This window comes from Podarcis bocagei, assembly GCF_964188305.1.
Source record: "Podarcis bocagei genome assembly, chromosome: 5".
In the NCBI taxonomy this organism is placed as follows: domain Eukaryota; kingdom Metazoa; phylum Chordata; class Lepidosauria; order Squamata; family Lacertidae; genus Podarcis; species Podarcis bocagei.
The window spans coordinates 11,965,633-11,987,406 of record NC_138129.1 but is presented as its reverse complement, the minus strand read 5'-3'; the positions used below and the strand labels follow the sequence as shown (position 1 = coordinate 11,987,406).

Sequence of the window (21,774 nt, the reverse complement as noted above, 5' to 3'; positions counted from 1 at the left end):
ATTCTTAAGAGGGTCTCTTCTCCAGTCTTCAGAGAGTAGCTAGAGGCAAAAAAGGGTCCTTTCCTTCCACTCTGCAGTTTTAATCTGAAATCTTAGGCGCAGTAGTGCACCCAGAACTCAGAAACTGCTCGTGCTAATTAAATTCCCTGTCGCAAAATGAGCCTAGAGCAATAGGAGTTTCGAACACTGACCTTGAGCTCCTTGGAGGAAAAGGTGGCAGAGAAACGTAAGAAATGAATAAAAAGTTTGAGAGTAGTTGCAGTTGACTAAGAATGCCAATTCAGCTGACTGCTTTTGGAACCCTTTAAACAGGACTTTTTTTCAGCAGGAACTCACTGGAACTCGGCTCCAGTACCTCTCAGGTGGGTGCCATTGCCGTTATAAGAGAACATGGAAGACATTAATGGTGAGTTCTGGCACCTCTTCTTCTAGAAAAATAGCACTGCCTTTAACCATGCTGCTAGTCTCTCAAATTAAAGCAGGCCATATGTGAAAAGGGTATTTTCCACATCAACCTAATACAGTCTAGAGTTGCACGATAAAAGATTTGCTTTATGCAGCCCTGGAGTGGCCCCTTGTTTTATACAACCACTACAGCCCTGTCCAAAGTTTTTCAAGAATGAACACCATTCCATTTTTTTGTGGGTGATGTTGCTCTGCCACACTTGGGGTACAAGGTTGTCAGAAGCCTCCCCCCCATTTAGTGCATAATTTAGATACACCTTGTGGATCATGAGTGTATCTTGCCATAAAGCCCCATTCCCCTGCAGCACAGGAGCAGTGGGTTTAAGAGTAGCCCATCCTCAGAGTTGCAAGTACAGGAAGAGAAACAGCTTAGTTCTTCAAGTAACTAAGAGCAGGAATGCTGACAGGTAAGTGCGGGTAGTCAAATCCAACACAGGTTTGAATCATTAGACACTAGCAAAATCAAACTAAAGAATACTGTCATTTGTAAATGACAGCAGAACCTCTTTCAGAGAGGTTATCAATGCACATACGCAACAACTGTCTTGCCATTCATTTAGTGTGCTGTTTGGTCTCTTATCAGTAGCCAGCCTAATGCTCCTAGGAAGCTTGCAATCATGGTACAATGGATATGGCTATCCCCTAATACTTGCCCCTAGCCTCTGGCAAATCAATTGTATGCTGATTCTGAACATGCAAGTTTTAACTGTTGTAGTTCGAAGAACTTTTCTCCATGAACTTTTAAAAGCTACCTGCTGCTCCTGGCTATCTTGCAGAAATGAATCCAAGAAGTTGCTTTTGGCCTGTGTGAAGCAGTACCTCCCTTTAATTTCTCCTGTACCTACTGCCAATAAACTCTTCGTTTTCAGAGAGGCTGCGATGGCAACAACACACAGCAATTGCTAGAGTAAGGATAGAAGTTGTGTCATGCAGCTCAGGGCCAATGCACAAAGGTTTGTAATATATCCTTGATAGAGCTTTTCTTTATCAAGAAAAAGGAGGTATGGGTAAAGGGCATGTGAAGCAGAGAAACAGCTTTGGGGGGTGGAAATCATCAACTCTTTTTACATCTACAGCTTTTCCATTCTGAATTGCTCTCTCCCCTCCTCCCTCCACACCAAAGCTATTTTCCCCTGCAGCCGAAATCCAGCTGGGAGCAATTTGGAGCAGAAAAATGGGTAGGGAGAGGGTTAAGCACAAATGTTTTACATGCCCACCTCCTGAATAAGCTTTTCCAGAGATGAAGGAAAAGGAGACCATTGACTACAGAGCAACACACATTTGTACCAACTGATAAACAGGCATGAAATATCGACAAGATATCTGGTTTTACGTTCAGTTTATGCCCATTACTGACTGGCGTTAGGATGGAAAGGATTCAGTTTTCTGGGAGGTAAAGTGTAGGATTGATTCATTTTGGTTTACACACCACCTGCGTGGGCTGCCCTTGTTTGCCAACCCCAACTTGCGTCGGCTGCGTTAGGCTGATGACGGGCTGCTGCAAGGTACTTGTTACGGTGGCAGGGGTCTTTCCTGCTGTACGCTGAACTGAGCCGCTCAGCATCACCGCTGTCAGGGCCGTCGTGGGCTGCGTCGTGGGCTGCTGCTGCTGGCTTTGCTGAATGAAAGCCGCCGAATCTGGAGTCAGCTGTCTCAAGGCAGGTAAGCTCCGCTACGGGAACAAAAGAGGAAGTGACGTCACACTGCTGTGTGGCAAGTGCTAATGCTTACACACACACACACCCCCCAAAAAAATAGCATCAGTTTCAGTTATCCCTAGAAGCTTTGGAAATGTGCAGTAGTTTGACATGAGTGACACTCCCATGTAGCATACTGTAAGACAAGGAACACAGTCAAGAATCAGAAGTTATCTCAAGCCTTGCTATCCAAAGATAAAAATCCCTATCAAACAAGGAATCTTAGGTTGTATTTGCAATACTTACTTGTCCAAAGGGGACAAACTTTCTCTGTGGAACAGTAAACTCTATACTCCAGCTGAGCGAAGAACTTGGCTACAATATTTCACAAGAGGGGAAAATCAATAGCCCAAAACTGTGCCGGTTTTGCCTTCCAATTACTGAATTGACCACAGTGATGCCCCCATTTGCAGGGACAAGTGGGGGTAATAATACTGACCCATCTTGCAGAGTTGTTGTAAAGATGCCTGTGCAGCGTGAGAAACGCTAAAGGCAACTTAGAGTTGTGCGTACCTCTTAATACCCTGGGGTGAAAATAGTACTTGGGAATCTGTCCCAAAGCAGGGAAAAGCCCATCCTTGAAGAGGAAATAAAATCTACAGTCTGCAACTCTTGACTGCACAGGCTTGACAGGAATGCTCAAAGCACTGACGTCTGAGACAAGGAGTGCCTCATGAGTGCAAAATCTGACATTTCTGTGCAGATCCCCTAAGACGGACTGGAAATACTGTGGATTTTACCACATTATCAGCAGAAACAGAGTATACTGCATCAGCAGAGTATACTGCATTATTATTATTATTATTAGTAGTAGTAGTAGTAGTAGTAGTAGTACCCTGCCCATCTGACTTGGTTGCCAACAGTATGGTGCTAGCTAATATTTAACCAATGGAACTGGCTCATAGAATTCTTATTCTTCCCATTATTATTATTATTATTATTATTATTATTATTATTATTATTATTATTATTATTATTTTATTATTATTATTATTCGTTGTTGTTGTTGCTGCTGCTGCTGCTAAAATTTGCATACTGCCCTTCATCCGCAGATCCCAAAGCGGCTCACAACATACCCAGGGCATTTCACAATAATTGCTAGTTGGAAATCAGAACAAGTGATATAATATCAAGCTTGAAAATCCACGTTTACATACACCTTGCACACACAATACAATATGACTTGGGATTCACACATGTTAAATTCCTATAGTTCCTCCATATACACCTTTTTTAGGAGGAAGGGATGCTGAGAGCAAGAATGCATGTGTATACCCAGGATCACACATCATCTACCAGATTTCCAGCAGTGATTGTGTGAACACAGTAATTCAATATTCTGCATACAGAATATTGTCACAGCTGCACTCTATGGTTTTTACATCAAGAAAATTCCCCTGTGATTCCTCTTATGAAGGAACAGAAAGAGATTTTTTTGTTCTTGTAGTCAGTCATCTTTACTACTTTAATTTGGTACCAATTTTTAATAGTGTTTCCCGCTTCTTTACTGAGAAGGGCAAGAGGCTTCTCTGCCAAGTGATGCAACTAGAATGAAGAGAGGTTGTTACCTTCAAGAAAGGCACAAGGTAAGGTTGAGGTGAAGAATTAAGTTCCCGGTACAGTCTGCTGGTGAAATCTTCTGCTTCAATTTTTCCATCCTGAAGAATAAAATTCAGATTCAGATTTTTCCAGATAATGAATTCCAGATATTAAGCCCTCAACAATTTAAATGTATAAGAAGGACATATCTTCTTAACAAGATACAGTTGTACCTTGGTTGCCAAATGCCTTAGTACTTGGACGTTTTGGCTTCAGAACGCCACAAACCTGGAAAGGAGTGTTCCAGTTTGCGAACGTTTTTTGGAAGTTGAATGTCCGACACGGCTTCCAATTGAGTGCAGGAAGCTCCTGCAGCCAATCGGAAGCCACACCTTGGTTTCTGAACCATTCTGGGAGTCGAATGGAGTTTGACAACCAAGGTACCACTGTACTTAACTGGGTAAATTTATTTAAGGCATTTTGCAAGAAGAATGCTACATATTCATCCAACATTAAAATACAAATAACACATCTGCTAGGAAGTTCAGTTTAAATACATTTTTAATACACTTGAACTGCTCTTATTTTCTATGCTCATAAGCAGAATGCTAATTCAAAAAGTCACAAAAAAGTGTATATTTACATCAAATGGTAGAGCTGTTATTTTGACTGGATTGTTTTTATTTCTCTGCTTTTTCAATAGTGTGGTTTTTCAATACTGGACAGCAATGAGAACATCCATATAGTTTTCATTTCACATGAAGGGTATAATCTTGCCTAAGTTTTGTTATTCCATACACATGTGACTGTTGTAATAAAAAAAAGTTGGGGTGGGGAGGAAAAGTCCCATATTTTCATTTTAAGCAGTCAATCTTTTTAATGTTTTGAAATTATTTCCTTAATTCACCTTAAAAAAAGATGACATGTTTTAAATGAATGGATAGCAATAAGACGCTGGAAAATTATGACAGGTTGCTGTGGAGAAGCAGGTTGCTTCTCTGTAGCTTTCTCTGCTCATTGGCCTTATATCTAAAAATAGATGTTCTGAGTCGCATCCATAACACCTTGTACATTACTTCAGAATTTGCTCTTCGGGTTTTACAACAGGGGTAGCTAACCTGTGGTCCTCAGGTGTTGCTGAACTCCCAACTCCCATCAGACCCTGCCAGCATGGCAAATAGTCAAGGATGACAAGAGTTAGGAGTTTCAGTAGAGTATGAGACTCTCATGGCTTTGAGCCCTACATTGGGCTACAAGATTCTTACATCGCAAGGGGTTGGACTAGATGACTCTCACACTCCCTTTCACCTCTACAATTCTGTGCTTGTATGCTATGCTTCTAAAAGGATTAACCCTTTTCTTCCTAAGCAAAAGGAGTAAACACATGAAAAGCATCTTGTTATGTCTACTGCTTCTCAAATCTTTGTTTCGCCTAACAGTATTGAAAGTCAACATTTTAATCTCTTATTTTCAAACTACGTTTCGTAACCGTATGTTTGTGGCCTGGTTCAGACAACCCAGCAGACTGGAGATGAGATACGGCAAGACTCATGCTCCCAAGGCCTCCATCCCCATCTTCTCCTTCATACATGCAAGGAGGAAAGTGGAAGTTTTGCTTTAGAAGAAATTGCGGTTCTGTGCTGCACCTCAACTCAAGGAACAGTGGTTTGTTCCAAGCGAAGTTGTTAAAAACAAATGATTAAACTATGGTTTCAGATCCTGACTTATTAACTGATTTTAGTTAGAACAAACCACTGTTCCTTGGGTTTTAGACAACATGTGAACTGTGGTTTATTTTAAATCGGAAGCTTTTGTTCTCTTTCTCTTATATGCAAAGGCAAAGGAGAGGGGAGAGACTCATTCTCAGTCAGCCAAGCTATGTTTCAGATGAGGATCTGAACTAAACCGGTGTCTGTCTTACCAGCAGGTGCTGAACTAGTTCTTTCACATTAGCGGCAGTCTCGGAAGACTGCTTTCCAGAAGAGGCCAGTTTTATTAGCGTGGAGAGAAAATTCTTGCATTTCTTCACATTTTCCATGGTTTCCTATTGGAGGGAAAGATAGAAAAGAAAGTGAGAAGGGAGAGGGTTTGTTTTTTTAAAAAAAATGTATTTGAATTCAATCTGAACACTATAGAATCCCTTTCAACCCTATCGATTGGCAACACTGCCATTCAAATTGTATTTGGCCAGGGGTGTGGCTATTCTGTGCCCATGCATAAAAAACACATGATGTGATAATGGAAACATGCCAGATTCTCAAGGATTCTGGCTTCCTTGTTTTTGTCTTAAAGAAAGTTTATGGCCCTTGTTACTACAAATATGTTTCATAGCTTATGGGGCAATGCCTGTTGAATCTTAGAAGCTAGAAGGAGAAGCTGAGCGATTTCAGTGTCCTGCCCAGTTCTTTGCCTCTCCCATCACCACTAGGAGTAGAATAAATTGTGCAAATTAAGATCAAAATAAGCAAATTGCTTATATCATTTAATCCAGCTGTCCCCAACACAGAAATTAGGTCATTTTGGTGCAGAACTTGTACTTATTTTGTTTTACAGCATGTGTGTGGCACAGTAAAGTTTACCATAATTCCCACAAACATTTACACGATCACAGCACATTTGCCTCACTTAGCAGTTTCATACCCATAAGGTACAAACTGGAGTGTCAATACTGTGCCAGTGAAGTAGTCAGTATGCCCTACACTGAGCACTTGGTGGTAAGTTAATGGGTTCCTCTCTTGGAAGCTGGCAAGATTTGGCTTTTGACTTGCAACAAACAGTCATTGGGAGCTTACTGTGGCCGCAGCTGAGGCTATTGCGGCTGCTTGCACCGCCCTTTGAGACGTTCCAGTCTGCACAGCAGTTGCTGTTCCTAACGCTGTCGTTTGTGCAGGATTACCCAGAACAATCTGAGGCTGCAAAGATACACAGATATCAGACAATTATACAGAGCTGCAAATGAAGGGAGGATGCATTTTATCAGACGCAATATCCTCCTTACAGTGATGTTAAAACAGGCTCCAAAAAAGAGAGAGATTTGCTCTGGCCACCCGTCTGGCGCAGTTAAATGAAACAACCACCAGGTGGCACAAAGCCCTATGGATTCAGAATTCAAGACACTGGAAGTTGATTAAACAAAGCATGTGTTTTTGGTGCAAAAGGTAGAAGGCGGCAGAACACAGGGCCTATGAAACGGGCTACAGACCTTGTGGTGCAGCGAAATAAATCTATTTTGCTTCTGCTTCTTAATAATCACTCCCAATTATTATAAGGGCACTGTGCATGCAGACAGAACAAGCATGAGGGTAAAATCTTGGGGGGGGGGGAGAGACTATGGTTTGCATCCCACATCAGTAACACAGTCAACATATGTCAAGGAAGAATCGGTGCAAATCAAAACACACTGAAAAAATTGCACAGTTAAAAGCTGCTATCGGGGGGAAATGTTTAGAAGCGTAGTCACTGAAAGAGAAACTCTTTGCTGGTTCCACCTATCCGCTGACTCCCAAAAGTCTAAAGTAGTTGCAATAACTATCCACAAGTACTAACCTGGGCCACCTGTAACATAATTTCAGAGGTGTAAAGAATCTTCAGCGATGCTATAGTTGTGCAGCTCCTGCAGAAAGTCCACATCCCTTCTGAATTAAGACACTTTATCATTTGAATGCACCAGCTTTTTAAACCTCAGTAAGGGCTGGACTATTCAGTAATTTCTGTTTGCACTTATTATTGCACTTACTCTTCCTTTACAAGCTACATGTAAGCCTCACCGTGTTTGATGGCGTCCACTCACCTACTTGGGAGAATGCCCCACTGGCCCCAGTGTCACTTAGTTTTACATCTCTATCATCTATTCTCATAAAAATGAACGGCGCCCAAACAGCACCCTGGGTCTCAGCCAATGTTCTGTTTTAGGATTAGCCGGCAAACGTATGTTGGCAACCTTACCTGAACTACAGGGGGCCGCTGTAGCGTTGTCGTGGGCTGTACAGTTGTCTGTGCCTGAGACACTTGCTTGATTATAGTGGTTGGAGCCACCTGCCGCGCAATGATAGGCGTTCCAGGAGCCTGCAAAAAAGAATCCCAGGTACATTCACAGAGAAGTAGCCACATATAAATAGATAACATGCCCAGTTTAACCAAGAATCCAACCTAAGGTAAGTTGGGCTGAAATTTTAAGTCCCAGCACTTTCTTCAGTTCTGCATCCTTTAAAGCAAATCCACACCCAGTACTTAGTCCCGAATAGTTATAGCTTTGAGTTGTTTCAGCTGCACATCTTCATAACTTTGGATCTAGTCTAGATTTTTCATGGGTGTTTTGTTTGTTTGTTTGTTTTTAAACCAACAGGTTTATAACCCACTAGGGCTGGACGATATCTGGTTTTCAACATTGTAATATATCACCAGCTAATCATCATATATATCACAATGTCTGAAATAAGGATAGAGCTATGTAGAGAGGTTGACTGGCTTCATGGTTTTCCCCACATTGTGATTTCTGCATAGCACACAAGTACGAATGCACACACACACACACACACATGCACACACAACCAGTATCATGATATGGACTTCAAGCCAGTTTTGGACAATGTTCTACATGATTCTGTGGGCTATAGGGCTGGAATCACAGAAAAGTCACAGGGCTTCTCTTACTATCTTGATCCCAACATTGATATGGCAAGTTAGATCTTCATCAAAAGTTACTGTGAAGATTAACAGAGTACAGGATGTAACTTCAGGGAAGTCTGAACTTGATAACTGGCATTATTAATTAGGCTATTTTATTATTAAAATTCCAAAAGCAATATGTCGGGTCTCCAAGCCTCTAATAAAAAACCTTGAGATAAAGGCTGATTTTCTGCTGGAAAAAATCCTCCTTTAATCTTAATTTGAAGCTGCAATGTATTATTGTTTTCTTAAAAAAATAAAATAAAAAATCACATGGTTTAATTCACTTGCCTGAATTTGCATAAAAATGTTATGGCTCTAAGACTAAATCAGCATTGTTCTAATAGGTATTAACTAAACAGTTGAGGTAGAATCAGAAAACATGAGATGATTAATTATCCAAATCCAGACTTTCAGATCCTTAAAGTAGCCCCACCTCCCCATCCTTGCTTCAACTTTAAGTCCCTATCTATCCATCCCTAAACTATGGCCACATATCCAATATCCTTAATTATGGCCAAAGACTTTTAAATTATGACCCAGACTTTTAAATACTGCAATGGATTGTAAAAATGGAAATTAAGGCAAGCACACTTCTACAACTAAGAGCAGGTTAATTGAGGAATGTGAGTTTGCTAGCACATAATCTGGATTTTAAAAAAACCAGAGGTGAACAGAAATCATGCAACACTAAACACAGGCCAGGGGTTTCAGCTTCCCTTAGAATACCCCAGATGGCACTCAGCACAAAATCCTGAAGCTCAGGGCCAAGCTAAGAATCACCAATGGGTTTTCGTTTTCTTTTACTGAAAGGCAGCTGTGGGGGGCAGCAGGTAGGGCTGCTTATTTTTGTAATTTATATCACAGCTAGCATTCCCAGAGCTGCTTACAAAACAATAAAAACAAAATCGTACAGAAGCATTGAATACAGCACAGAAAAAAAGATAAAACTCTGATCGGTGAAGATGCTGTGAAGGGAGGCTTCATGCTGCCTATCAGAGCAGCCTCCCAACTCCTACTTGCGTGCAAGAAGGAGCGGGGTGGGGATCTCTGAGCTGTGAAGGCAGGCTTCACAGGAGGGGGCAGAGATCTCTCAGTTAGGCAAAGGGAAGCCTGCCCCCTCCTGCTTGCATGCAAGTAGGAATGGGATTGGGGTGGCTCCGATGGGAAGGGAAGCATCACGCTGGCAAGCAGGAGTTGGGATGGGGCTGCTCCGAAAGGCAGTGTGAAGCCTCGCTTCTCAGTTGAGGGATCCCCGCCCCCTCCTGCTTGCACGCAAGTAGGAATGGGAATGGGGCTGCTCCGAGGTCACCGCCGCAGCTGCCGCTCTCAGCCCTCCTTCTCCACCTTCCATGCCTGACCCACCCCGCACCGCTTCCCCACCACCACCACCGAAGAACCAACAACTCAGGGGCTGCCCAGGCTCATGGAGAAAGGAGATAGAAGCCTCGGAGGAAGGGGAAACGTGGCGGTTGAGGTCAAGGCGACGGCCGCCCCTCTGTCACTGCCGTCGCTGCAGCATCAACATCCAGAACGTGTAGTAACTAACTAATTAATTAATTAATTAAAGGGCCCCCAGATTCATTGAAAAAAATCTGGTAGCCTTAACCTAGGGGGCAATTCTGAGCAAAAAGCACAGTGGAGGGGAGAGGGTCAAGCACCTCTCTACCATTCATCCACTTCCAAATGCAACTTCCTACGGCCTTTTCTTTTTGTTTGAAAACCAAACAAAAGAAAGCACATTGATAACACAGTTGCATGCACCACCCATGAACCATCTAGCATCGGCCTCAGTCGGAGTCCTGAAGTCTCATGCTTGCTTCTGACCACAGTAGCCAATTATATTCATGCACATTTCATGTTCAGACCATTAACTTCCACATTATTTTTTTAAAAGGAGTGATTCGGAGGAGGAAATTAACAAACTGATCTCCATCTAACTACAGAAAAGTGGGTCACGATCCAAGCACAAAGTCTGCAGTAGGCCTCAGATTTAATTTGCAAACAAATGAAGAAGGAAAGCAACATTGCTAGTCTTTAGGGTTCTACATAGTGAAAGTGTTTGCCGTAAACAAAGTTCTGGACAGGAATTCCACTCGTAAGGCGCTGGGAGTTTTCATGACACGACTATCAGCCAGGAAATGCATGTCTCCAGATGCACACGCTTTCCCCTTTCCTTTACGACTGGCTCACAGTATGAAAAGCCGAATGCAATACCGAGCTATGCAAACAATATTATGTATGCATGTTAAGCAAATCCTTGCAAATTTGCCACATTTGGATCATTCGCTTCAGCTATGAAATTCGAGATTCAGGGCCATGGAAACCTGGACCGCTTTTAACACAGCGGGTGAAGCTCTAGGATGGGAAGCACTTGCAAAGGATATAACTAGGAGCTGCTTGTTTTCGGGAATAAAAGCTTCACTGGAAGGCTGGTGGGTAAATGCAGGTCTCTCAGTGGACTGAGAATCCTGCCACCTAGAGCCAGCACAGACATACTTAGCAGGCATGCAGAATACAACACAGGGCATGTCAAGGGGAAACACCTGGAGGCAGCCAGCTTGGATACCCTCAAATGTAAGGAAATTTAAGATTTTATTTTACTTACGTTTCTCAGTGAACTGACCTGCACAGTCGAGATCTGGACCGGAGAAGCACTGGTAGGGGTGGCAGGGCGAGGAGTCATGGTGGTTTGAGGCTGGGACTGCGCATGGGCCTGCATTTGCGCCAAAGCTTGTTGAGGGATCATCAGTAGCTGGCCATTCTCGCTACGCACAAGAACCATGCCTGAAAGGGAGGGAAGAAAGTGCCCGTCAGGATTGCCTTGGGAAACAGGAAGTCATTCCACATGCGGGATCAATGAAGATGCAACTTGGGACACCGTTCAGTGAAAAGAGTTTCAATGCGATTCTGGCATTGTTTTCCCAGGATAGTTAAGCTCAAATTAACCAAAGAATATTTCCATTACCAGACTGCACAATGGGGAACATGGTCGAATGACACTGTGCGTGCCTTGCATGCAGAAGGACCCAAATCCAATCCCCAGCCCCTTCATTTAGAGAGTCAAGAACCTCCCAAGGCAGATCCATCCTCCATGTATTATAAAAAGTAAACAACACTTATTTGACCCCAGATATTTGACACAGAGGGGGAAATCTACAGATACAGTCCAAAAGACACACAGGGAGTTTTGTATATATGGGAGAATTTTAAAAAGCAAGTGGTCCTCACTGACCTGGTGCAAAAAGATCTTGTCATCCAGAGGAGCCCTGGCTGCCTAGATAAAACACTGTAGCTCCAAACACCCTTACCTGGGAGTAAGGCCCACTGAACTCAGTGTGGCTGTCTTCTGAGTAGGCACTTAGTTACTGACTAGATGCAAGACAACAGCACCAGATGACCATGCTCGGCTAGGCACTGGGGTGGATTTCACCCCATGCCTTGCAGAGCCAGGCCAACGCTGCCACCGGGCCCAGCACTGGCAGCAGCAACAGATCTGAATGCAGGTCTCCCCAGTCCAAGTCTAGCATTCTGTTTAGGAGACTGTGTGAGTTTTCATACTTATGTAGATACTTGTCTAGAAAAGCCATTGAGCTTCTTCCCTGTAACTCACTTGTGAAAACAACAGCAGAAGGAAAAACCTACTATTAAATTCAATCTCTATTAGGGCAGCCTTAAAAGCCACCAACCAATTAAACAGAGGTTTTCGTCAGAAAAGGGAACACAAATTGTCTAACTTCTAAATTAATTTCCCATAACAGATTTAGTCACAAAAGTGGTTATAAAAACCATAACTGGCCTCCAGTGCATCTGTAACAGACGGCGCAGTGCTGAATTACATCCCAAAAGAAAAATAAAAAGGACGAGGCAAATAAAGCTGCCGTTCCCTGCTTAACCACACATATCTACACTCTTAACCTGCTGTAACAGCTACAGTAGGGAAAGGGCTGAAAACAAAACTCACACCTGTTCTCAGTTCTTTTGGGCAGAACTAGGATGTAACAAATCCAACACAGTTAGTGAAGCATTCATTCACTGAAACTCATCTAAAGAAATACGTCACGCTCCGTTCACACATAATAATTGGAGCAAATGATGAGCATGCATGTCTGAACTAGCCCTATTTAACAGACAGAATTTGCACATCGCCTCAGAAAACAAGGCAAAATTTCTATGGAGCCAGTTCACACATTCAGCCACAAATAATCAAGTGCAGAGTAATAAACCAGTGTCTAAGCATGCCTGCACAAACACGCTCAGCGTGGCTGCGAAGAAGGATGGCTTGTGCTGTTGACAAGCATTATCTACATCGAAGGGAGAAACAAGATATCTGACAAAGAATATATCACGAGGCTCTCCAATTTCACTTTTTAAAAGCATTTTTAACCTAACGTATTAAAGAGAGGAGTTCTCCCTGCTTCTCCCTCTTGCTTAAATGCTCCCTTGCACTTAAAGGATCAGGGCTCATCCTTCCGTGTGCGCAACCAAAGGATCTCAGGCACTAAAGGAAGGTGGAAGTCTCTGGAGAGCTTCTATCAGCCCAAACCGCCAGTTCAGGGTTAGATGGAGGACAAAGATAATGCAATACAGGGTAGTTTTATGCTATCTTCTATGGGGCCTGGGGAGTCTCTACAATAATCAGCACAGCCAATAGCAATATCCATCAAAAGTCACAGAAAGCACACCACCCAACTAAAAAAGCAGAGAGCCTCTCCTTTATCTCTGACCACAGGAATTTGCCCAAATTTTAAAAGTCTAACATTACTTTCTAGATGCAACCAAGCTCAGGATAAGTTGCCTAACTTGGTATTATTATTCATCTTTCTTGTGGCTCTGACCATGTGATGCCCCTCTTTAAATCCCTACACTACTCTTCAGTCCACTCAAAAATCCTGAACAAGCATCTCATCCTTACCTTTAAAGCCACCTGCCTCTTCTCCCCGCAACCTTCCGCCACTCAAAAGTCTCTTTCCCCCTCAAATGACTCCCAATCTTTTGCCCTTTGTGCTTTTAGATCTAAAACTGCCTCCCAGAATGCCTTCATGCACCCACCTCCTTTACCTCTTTCAAGCCCCTCTTTAAAACTCAGCTTTTCGAAGAAGCCTGTGAAACACCTCCATATTCTTGATGTAGAAGAATGTAAGAGCCCGGCTAGGTGAAATCAAAAATCTATCTGGACCAGCTTGTTACTTTCCACAGTGGCTAGCTAGGTGCTAGCTAGGTCACCCAAAGTGCTGCTCAGCGCTGTATAGCCCTAGAAGATCACTCAGGTGGTCTGGGAAATTTTTGTTATGGCACTACAGAATATCACAGGGTGATGACCCAGAAAGGGACATTCCCAGCTTTTCTGTAATTGAAGTCTGCATTTTGTTCCAGGCTGTTTCAATCTTATGGTTTAATTATGGTTTAATTTTTGTGTATATTTCAGCCCTGGACTTTCAAGTGAAGGGCAGATTATAAATAAACGTATTTAAGCAGCCTCCTGGTAGCCAGGTAGGCAACAAGGATTTTCATCATGCAGGCAAGTGAGTGGGCTGGAATGCTTCCTCCCACCTCTGTGCTCAGCATAAAAACCAAGTGATGCGCAAGATTCCCACTGCCCGTTCCACAGCGTAGAAAGGGGATGGGCTGCTGCAGGAACAACAGGGATCTCTAGCCTTCCTCTGCTAACTATCAGGAGGCTAGTGAAAAAACTTCACAGGCTAGTATGTTTGGTGGACTCATTTACAAGGCAAACTTTCTAGGGAAAACTATGCTCCCACATTCCTGAATAAGGTCTTAATCAGAACGTGTTGAGTGTTCTTATTATTATCCATATCATCCGCCAGTACCATCCAGAGGCATTGCTTCTTTCTTTTGCTGTTTATTGTTACTCCTCGTTTTTCTTTCAAGGGGCAAAATGAAATTTTATACTGGGTTTTCTTCCCTTACTGGATTATCCACGGATTGGGAAAATCTGAATTTAGCAGAGGTAAAGTATGGGTTGACACTTGAATAAGGACCTTGTGTGAACACAGGGGGAAATAAATAAATAAGCAGTTTCAAATCCACAATAAACTCCAGTGTGGATGAGTCCCAATTGTTCTTAATTTGCATAATGTATACATGTCACATAATTCAGGTTTTCTTGGAACATAATTCTTATTTTGTATGACTAAATACAGTGGTACCTCGGTTTTCAAACGTAATCTGTTCCAGAAGAGCATTTGAGTTCTAAAACGTTTGAAAACCGAAAACTCAATACAGAAGCCTCAATACAGAAAACTCAATACGGAAGCCGTGTGTCATGTTCAACTTCCGAGGCATGTTCAAAAACCGATGCATTTACTGTACTTCTCTCATTTTCTTAAATTTGGGTCCCCAAATATAGGGGTCGTCTTATACATGGGGGCTGTGTTATACACAGAAAAATACGGCACTTCCAGGTTTATGGTGTTCGAAAACCGAAACGTTCGTCAACGGAGATGTTCGAAAACAAGGTACCACTGTACATCTTTCTCCTAAATCCTACCCACCTGCTTCTAGATTCTGGCAGCACCCACATCATTTAACCATAAATCTTCTCCATTCATACCTAGACATACACCCCAGCCCTGAAAGTAACTTAGCTAATGACATCTAGCCCATTCTACTCGTCAAAAATACTCGTCAAAATTCAACACCTGCCTTAGCTAACGAAAAATCTCCAGGACATTAGCTCATCCATTGATCAGAGGCTGTTCATTGGTAACAATTAGGAAGAAAAGTGGCATTAATCATTCCATCTGAGTCAATATTCTGAAACTGGTAGCCATGCATTGGTAAAGGGAGGTTTCAAATTTGTATTAGCCTTCACATGTCAGCAAAAAAAAAGGCCATCAGCTCCATCAGTTTCACAGTCCATACAGAAACATTAGCTATGTTCCTTGCAGATATTCTGATAAAGTTGAAATGTTTGAACAGCAGCCTTAAGCATCTTCCACTAATTTAGGGCTAAGCAACATACTTGGCACGAGCATCACGTTCCCCCCTCACCTCATGACACGCAATTAACATACCAAGCTCAACATGCTGAATGACTGCAAATGAAGCAAATTCACTAATAATGGGATGTTTTACTATAACATCTATTGAGTAAGTGTAATGTACAAATACTACAGATGGCCTACTTGAAACTCAGGGAAACGAATATTTGAAAAATATCAGATGGAGGATTCATATTACTTTCTCTTCAAGCCCTAAGCATTTAGAATATGCCAACAATGCATAGTATATCTTTGGGGATATCTCTGCAACCATGAGGGCTTGATTTAAAAAAAGAATGACAGAAAGAAAGCTCCAATGGGAATAATTTTCAACAAGCATGTGTTCCATGCAAAAGTAGTTACAAAGGAAGATATTTGGCCAGTGAATGACCTTCCCCCTAACTCTTTTCTGGGATAATTCTGAAATCTTCAAGACTGGTAATTGACAATAAAATTCTACTGTGGTCAATAGAGTTGGCTCCCATGTAAGTGTGCATAAGATTGTATCCTTAATATACTGGATTTTCTGGAATATGCTTACCAGAATCTTTAGGAAAAGGAAGGAAAGAAAACTGAACCACAGCCAGGTTTAATTGGTAACAAATATCATTTTGTTTTTCTCTCTAATCATGGTACAATATGCACACACTGCAGCTTTCTCAGCAAAAATCAAAATTGCCCTCTTTTAATTAGTAATTATAAGTCACAAAGGGTATGAACCAGGCAAAGTTAACCACTTTTAAGTCACACTGGTCTCGATGCAAAAATGCTTAAATGAATCCCACTGAAATCTGTGGGATTTGGAAGTGCCGAACTTTTCCTGGATTCTGCTCCTCGAGTACAACAAATCACAAGCGTTAACTATAAAAACTTTAGCGCCCCTGCCATCCCCAGAATCTGATGTTTTTATTCCAACATATAAATATGGCACAGTCAGCAAACAAACACTTTTTGCCCATTTCTCTGTCATATTCTTGCCTTCATTAAGCCTAAAACGAAACACTGAATCAGCACAGATCTTCAGCATACTCAAAAATGGAAAACAAACACCTGCTGCTCTGGAAAATGCGTATCAAGTGGCACTTTAAAAAAAAAACCAAAAAAACTGTCACCAATGCTAAGACTTCAGAGAGGAATTAGCAATTCTCCCAAAGTGAAACTGGAAGGGCTAGAGGAAAACACAAATGCCTCCAGTTAGAAAGTGTAGTAACATATACGAAAATACAGTACATGTCTAGGACATATGAAATCAATGCAGAGCCTTCAGGGTTCAGCATCTCTCCTAGAGTGATGTATTTTTCAAGCTTTCTAGCTTTCCGTCTCACCTTTTCTGCTCAGGATACCTTCAGCGTCAGCAATGAAACTTCTCTACCTTGCCAAGAATTATGGGGCATATTCCAGTGCAGGCAGATTCACCCACTGCCTGGGACTCCTGTAGTTCACCATTGCCCTGTGTGAACTTAAACGCACCTTTAGCATTCTTGCCAAGATCAATAGCAGCAAACAAGGAAGCTTACCAAGATACCGTATTTTTCGCTCTATAAGACGCACCAGACCATAAGACGCACCTAGTTTTTGGAGGAGGAAAACAAGAAAAAAAATATTCTGAATCTCAGAAGCCAGAACAACAAGAGGGAATTGCTGCGCAGCGAAAGCAGCAATCCCTCTTGCTGTTCTGGCTTCTGGGATAGCTGCGCAGCCTGCATTCGCTCCATAAGACACACACACATTTCCCCTTACTTTTTAGGAGGGAAAAAGTGAGTTTTATAGAGGAAAAAAATGCAGTATCTTTTCACTGAAGAACCCCTGGATTCCCCAGAACAGAGTCTGAAAACTACTGGTTGAAAAACATTTCACAACTAGAATATGCATATTCCAGGCCATGGGTAAAGGGCATCAGATGCCTGCAACGGAGTACTGGGATGCACTAACAACTAATTTAATCCAGATTGTACTAAATCGTTTAGGCTATGATTCTCAGCAATCATACTGGGTAGTAAATTAACTCAGTGGAACTTACTTCTAAGCAAACATGCTTAGGCCTGTACTGTAATAAAGATAGTGATGCTGCAATACTTATTTCAATTACTTAAATGCTTAAGAGTGCAATCCAAATTTACTGGTCATTTAACTAATGGATTTAAAATTTGTCTTTAATTTCAACATAGTGAGCAATTCTTCTTTGAAAACTGTTTCAAAGCTGCTACATGGTTCAGCTGCATTGGAACACTGATGGAGAGGTAGTCATATATGGCAAAAATATCATATTGTATGTCAAAACAAAGCTCTTCCTGGACTGAATTAAGAGGAGGATATACATAAACTGGCATACACACCTTGATGTTATAAAATTATATTCATAACTTTAAGAATTACAGGACCCGCTACCCACTTCAAACAGTCCTATAGAAAATATTATAGAACATGAATTCAACATGATGTTAAATTTAAAGTGTTTGAAACTTCTTATAAAGGATTGGCTGCTATTGCCATATAAGGATATGATACAAAACATTAAATTTCAAAGATAATAATCTACTTCAGAAGGAGGTTTGACTGTGGAAATCCTCCTCAAATAGCATTGCTGGTGCTTTTCTATTCTATTTACTTATAAGCATTTATAAGCCACTTAATATTTCAAAAGACTCAAAGCTGTGCACAGTCTAAAAAACCCCCAATAGTATATCATTAAAACATGAGAAACAAAAAAAACCACACAACCTAAAACCAATAAAAGTATAAACACACATAAAAGCATATGGAAGTGGGGGGAAAACAAATTCACAGGATTCAAATGTGTAAAACACGTAAAGCCTTGTTAAAAAGATAATTCTTCACAAGACATCTGAAGCAACTGACAGTTGCTTCTTCATATATGGGCACTCCACAGAAAAGGGAGACAGAGAAAATACCCATTTTCAGGTTACACTGCTTAAAAATCACTAGCATTCCTTACCAGTGATGATATGACACAGGAAATTGTCCCATGTTAGCCCCACAAGATAAGGGACAATTTACCATACAACCCCAACCCTACAATTCTATGATTCTATGATTTCTGAAGTGGAGAAGTCACCACAAAACTTCAAATTTTGCAAGGTAAAATGTTCTTGTGAATGTGCTCCCAATACTTGCTTGCATTGGACACTCTTCTTGTCCAATGTACTTGCTTGCATTGGACACTATTCCTCAAAAAGTAACATGCCAAGATGATCCAAGCAGCTCTCCAAGCCTATCTTGCAACCCCAGAGGCTCCCATCACTGCAGTTCTGTATCTTTCTATAATGCTCGCTGTGGCTGATGATGCCATAGTCCCAAACTTAAAACATATGCCCCTATTAACAACTCTTGTTCTCTATGCAGCTGCAGATTGCTATATGCATTAGTACCCTGTTTTTCAGGCAACTTTCACTCCCTAAGAGACATTAAATTAAATTCCAACGTAAGATACAATATCTGTGATGAAATTTGCAGCCTTGCCATTCTGCCTTTTGAAGAGCACTGAACAACACAGAAGTTGGCATCTTCTGGTGCTCAAAATATCACTTGTTACACTGGGGAAAAGGGGGGGGGTGACTTTACCCATGAAGTACTTGGAAACAATCTTGATCACTGTAATCTCCATAACCACAATGGGAAGAAGGGTTAACAGCCAAGCCAATCGCAGGCATAAGGTTTCCAAATTTAGGATGGGCTCCAAGCGAAACAAAGAGCAAGTGGAGAGTTACAAGTAAAATAGGATCAAGGCAAAGAGTCACTGATGGGACAGGCTGGCTGACAAGGTTAGGATAAGGTCAAACATAACCAGCCTAAATGATGCTGATGCATTTTATGTCCAGAAATTTGGAACAGGAGAGAGGGAGAGCACTACACACACAATATATGCACATATACACACACACAAATCCCCCCTTACATAACATAGCAAGGAATTTATTAATTGCTACCAACATTGAGCACATGCAGATGCCTGCAGCAAATTACCAAACAGATCTAATGCATTCAACTAACTCACTAGAAGTTGCTCAGATAACCATCACTGTTCATTTTTCAGACTTTTATTGGCCAAATCTGTATCCGTCTTCTTCTAAACTGTGTGAGCAGCTGACATGGGGTGTTCATTTCACTTTCACCACAAGCCCGTGAGGTAAGTGGGGGCAGAGAAAGGCTTGCTCAGAGGCATCCAGTGAACTTCAAGCCCAGAAGGAAAACTGAACCTGAATTTGCTACATGCATCCCCAAAGTTAAGCTCTTCACTTCGCTGGTTCCTGCTGCCCCTACCCCATCACAAAAGGATTGCAATGTGCTTTAGAAAGGAGGGTCTCCACCCCCATCATTCAGCCTGGACACTGAGGTCCAGCGCCAAGGGCCTTCTGGAGGTTCCCTCGCTGTGAGAAGTGAGGTTACAGGGACCCAGGCAGAGGGCCTTCTCGGTAGTGGCGCCTGCCCTGTGGAATGCCCTCCCACCAGATGTCAAGGAAATAAACAACTATCTGACTATTAGAAGACATTTGAAGGCAGCCCTGCTTAGGGAAGTTTTTAATGCTTGATGTTTTATTGTGTTTTTAATATCCTGTTGGAAGCCGCCCAGAGGGGCTCGGGAGGCCCAGCCAGATGGGCGGGGTATAAGTAATATGTTGTTGTTGTTACATTTTATAATAAATCTTTAATTTCTTGATAAAAAGCAACTGCAAGTCTACTCCAGATAATATTTCACATCCAAACAAAGAAGCTTCAGTCCAAATGATTAACTATTTTAATCCAAATTATTTGGTTTTAAGCAGAACCAAGTTCAGTGACAGCAAGAGCTATTTCACATGTTATGAAGAACAAACCACAAGTCACCAGATCATCCAATCCTGCCTTCCTTGATGAGTACCCTATATTATATAAATGTTTGAAAACATGTAACATTGACTCTCTACATCTTTTGCCATACACTTTTTCTGTTCTTTGACTAAAATGTAGTGTGTGGATGAAGTTCTAGGGCCAGAGTCCAGTGCACATGAACCTCAGACGTAAATTTCAGTTTACATATTTAGGACTGGGTCATAAAATTTATGAATCCAGTTAGGCTACATCTTTCTTTGGAGCAAGTGCCACTGGAATCAAATAGAACTGAATTCTGAGTACGCAGTTGTAAGATCAAAACGTTAAAGGCTGCCATTCCCAAATGTTTTCTCTGTTCACCCCGTTCTCAAAAATAATTTCCAGATATACCACCCCCTAACAAATAAAAAAATCCCTTTTTGTTCCTATTAGCTCCGAATAAGAAACATCCCGGAGACATACTTAGTGCTTGTTCTATTCAGTAATTGCTTAAAATGCAACACATTTAACCAAGTCTCAGGTAATGTCCATGCGTGTCACAAATTTGTTGAATTTAAGATGTGAGCACTACAGTAGTTTTCTTCCCCAGCTCCATTTTAAAGCAAGCATAAGAGAGAGAAAACGTTTTTAATTAGTTATCAAATTGATTCTTTCCATTAGAATGAAGCAGACACAGTGGAGACTTTAAAAGCCTAGTTCTTTAGTCTGAATTAATGCCAATTTATAGCCTCACCGTTAAAAAAGAATTACCCAAATTGGTCAGGAATGGTCCTTCATTTTAATTATAGACGTCTGAATTCTGTCACAACAATTCTCATATTTTACAGTACTTCCTGTAGGCCACTTGCGGCAATATCTCAAACACCTCCATTCATCATTTCCCCCAAAATATGTTACAAGAGCAACATCTGAAAAAGAAACAAAATTGCAAAAACAAGTGTTTTACTCAGCCAAAACTGGCTACTTACAGTGGTGCCCCGCAAGACGAATGCCTCGCAAGACGGAAAACTCGCTAGACGAAAGAGTTTTCCGTTTTGGAGGTAGTCAACCTTTTTATACCTACAGCCCACTAATGCATTTTTCTTGATTTTTCTCCTTACCGCCCACCAGTGCTCAATGGAAGGAGGATTGCTTGAGTCATAGAACCCCCTACCGCCCACCTAGAATCCTGAAACGCCCACTAGTGGGCGGTAGGGACCAGGTTGACAAGCCCTGCTCTAAAGTGAAAAATATGTGCAATACATGAAATAAATGATGAGGCCATGGAAGTTACCACTTGTTAACCCAACTTTTTAAAACAAATTGTTCCCTGGTTATTCAGCTTCATGATACACACACTGGTAAACAGGCGCTTGCAACCTTCCCTTGTTACATTTTTAGATGCACAGCTGAAATACAGAATATGTCATGCCACCTGGAAAGGCACTCACACACCTGCCACTTCCTGTAAGTGAAGAAAAACTGCATAAAGCAAATGCTGAGGAAAAGGAGGCCAGGTACTATTTCTGACCCTCTGAAAAGGAGGCCAGGTACTATTTCTGACCCCCCCCCCCCGCAACAAGCACATTTAC

General features: G+C 41.7%; 1 protein-coding gene across 2 annotated transcripts in view; it reads right to left on the bottom strand.

Moving 5' to 3' along the window:
• TAF4 (TATA-box binding protein associated factor 4) overlaps positions 1 to 21,774 on the bottom strand; it is a 74,875-nt gene that overhangs the window by 23,906 nt on the left and 29,195 nt on the right. The window contains exons 3-8 of one of the 2 annotated variants that reach the window (XM_081196058.1): positions 10,978 to 11,156; positions 7,647 to 7,766; positions 6,494 to 6,613; positions 5,623 to 5,745; positions 3,731 to 3,820; positions 1,895 to 2,137 (exon numbers count right to left, since the gene is read on the bottom strand). In XM_081196058.1, coding sequence (XP_081052184.1) covers positions 1,895 to 2,137; positions 3,731 to 3,820; positions 5,623 to 5,745; positions 6,494 to 6,613; positions 7,647 to 7,766; positions 10,978 to 11,156 — 875 coding nt within the window. The remainder of the gene's footprint in view (positions 1 to 1,894; positions 2,138 to 3,730; positions 3,821 to 5,622; positions 5,746 to 6,493; positions 6,614 to 7,646; positions 7,767 to 10,977; positions 11,157 to 21,774) is intronic. The other variant, XM_081196059.1, reaches the window with a different exon arrangement.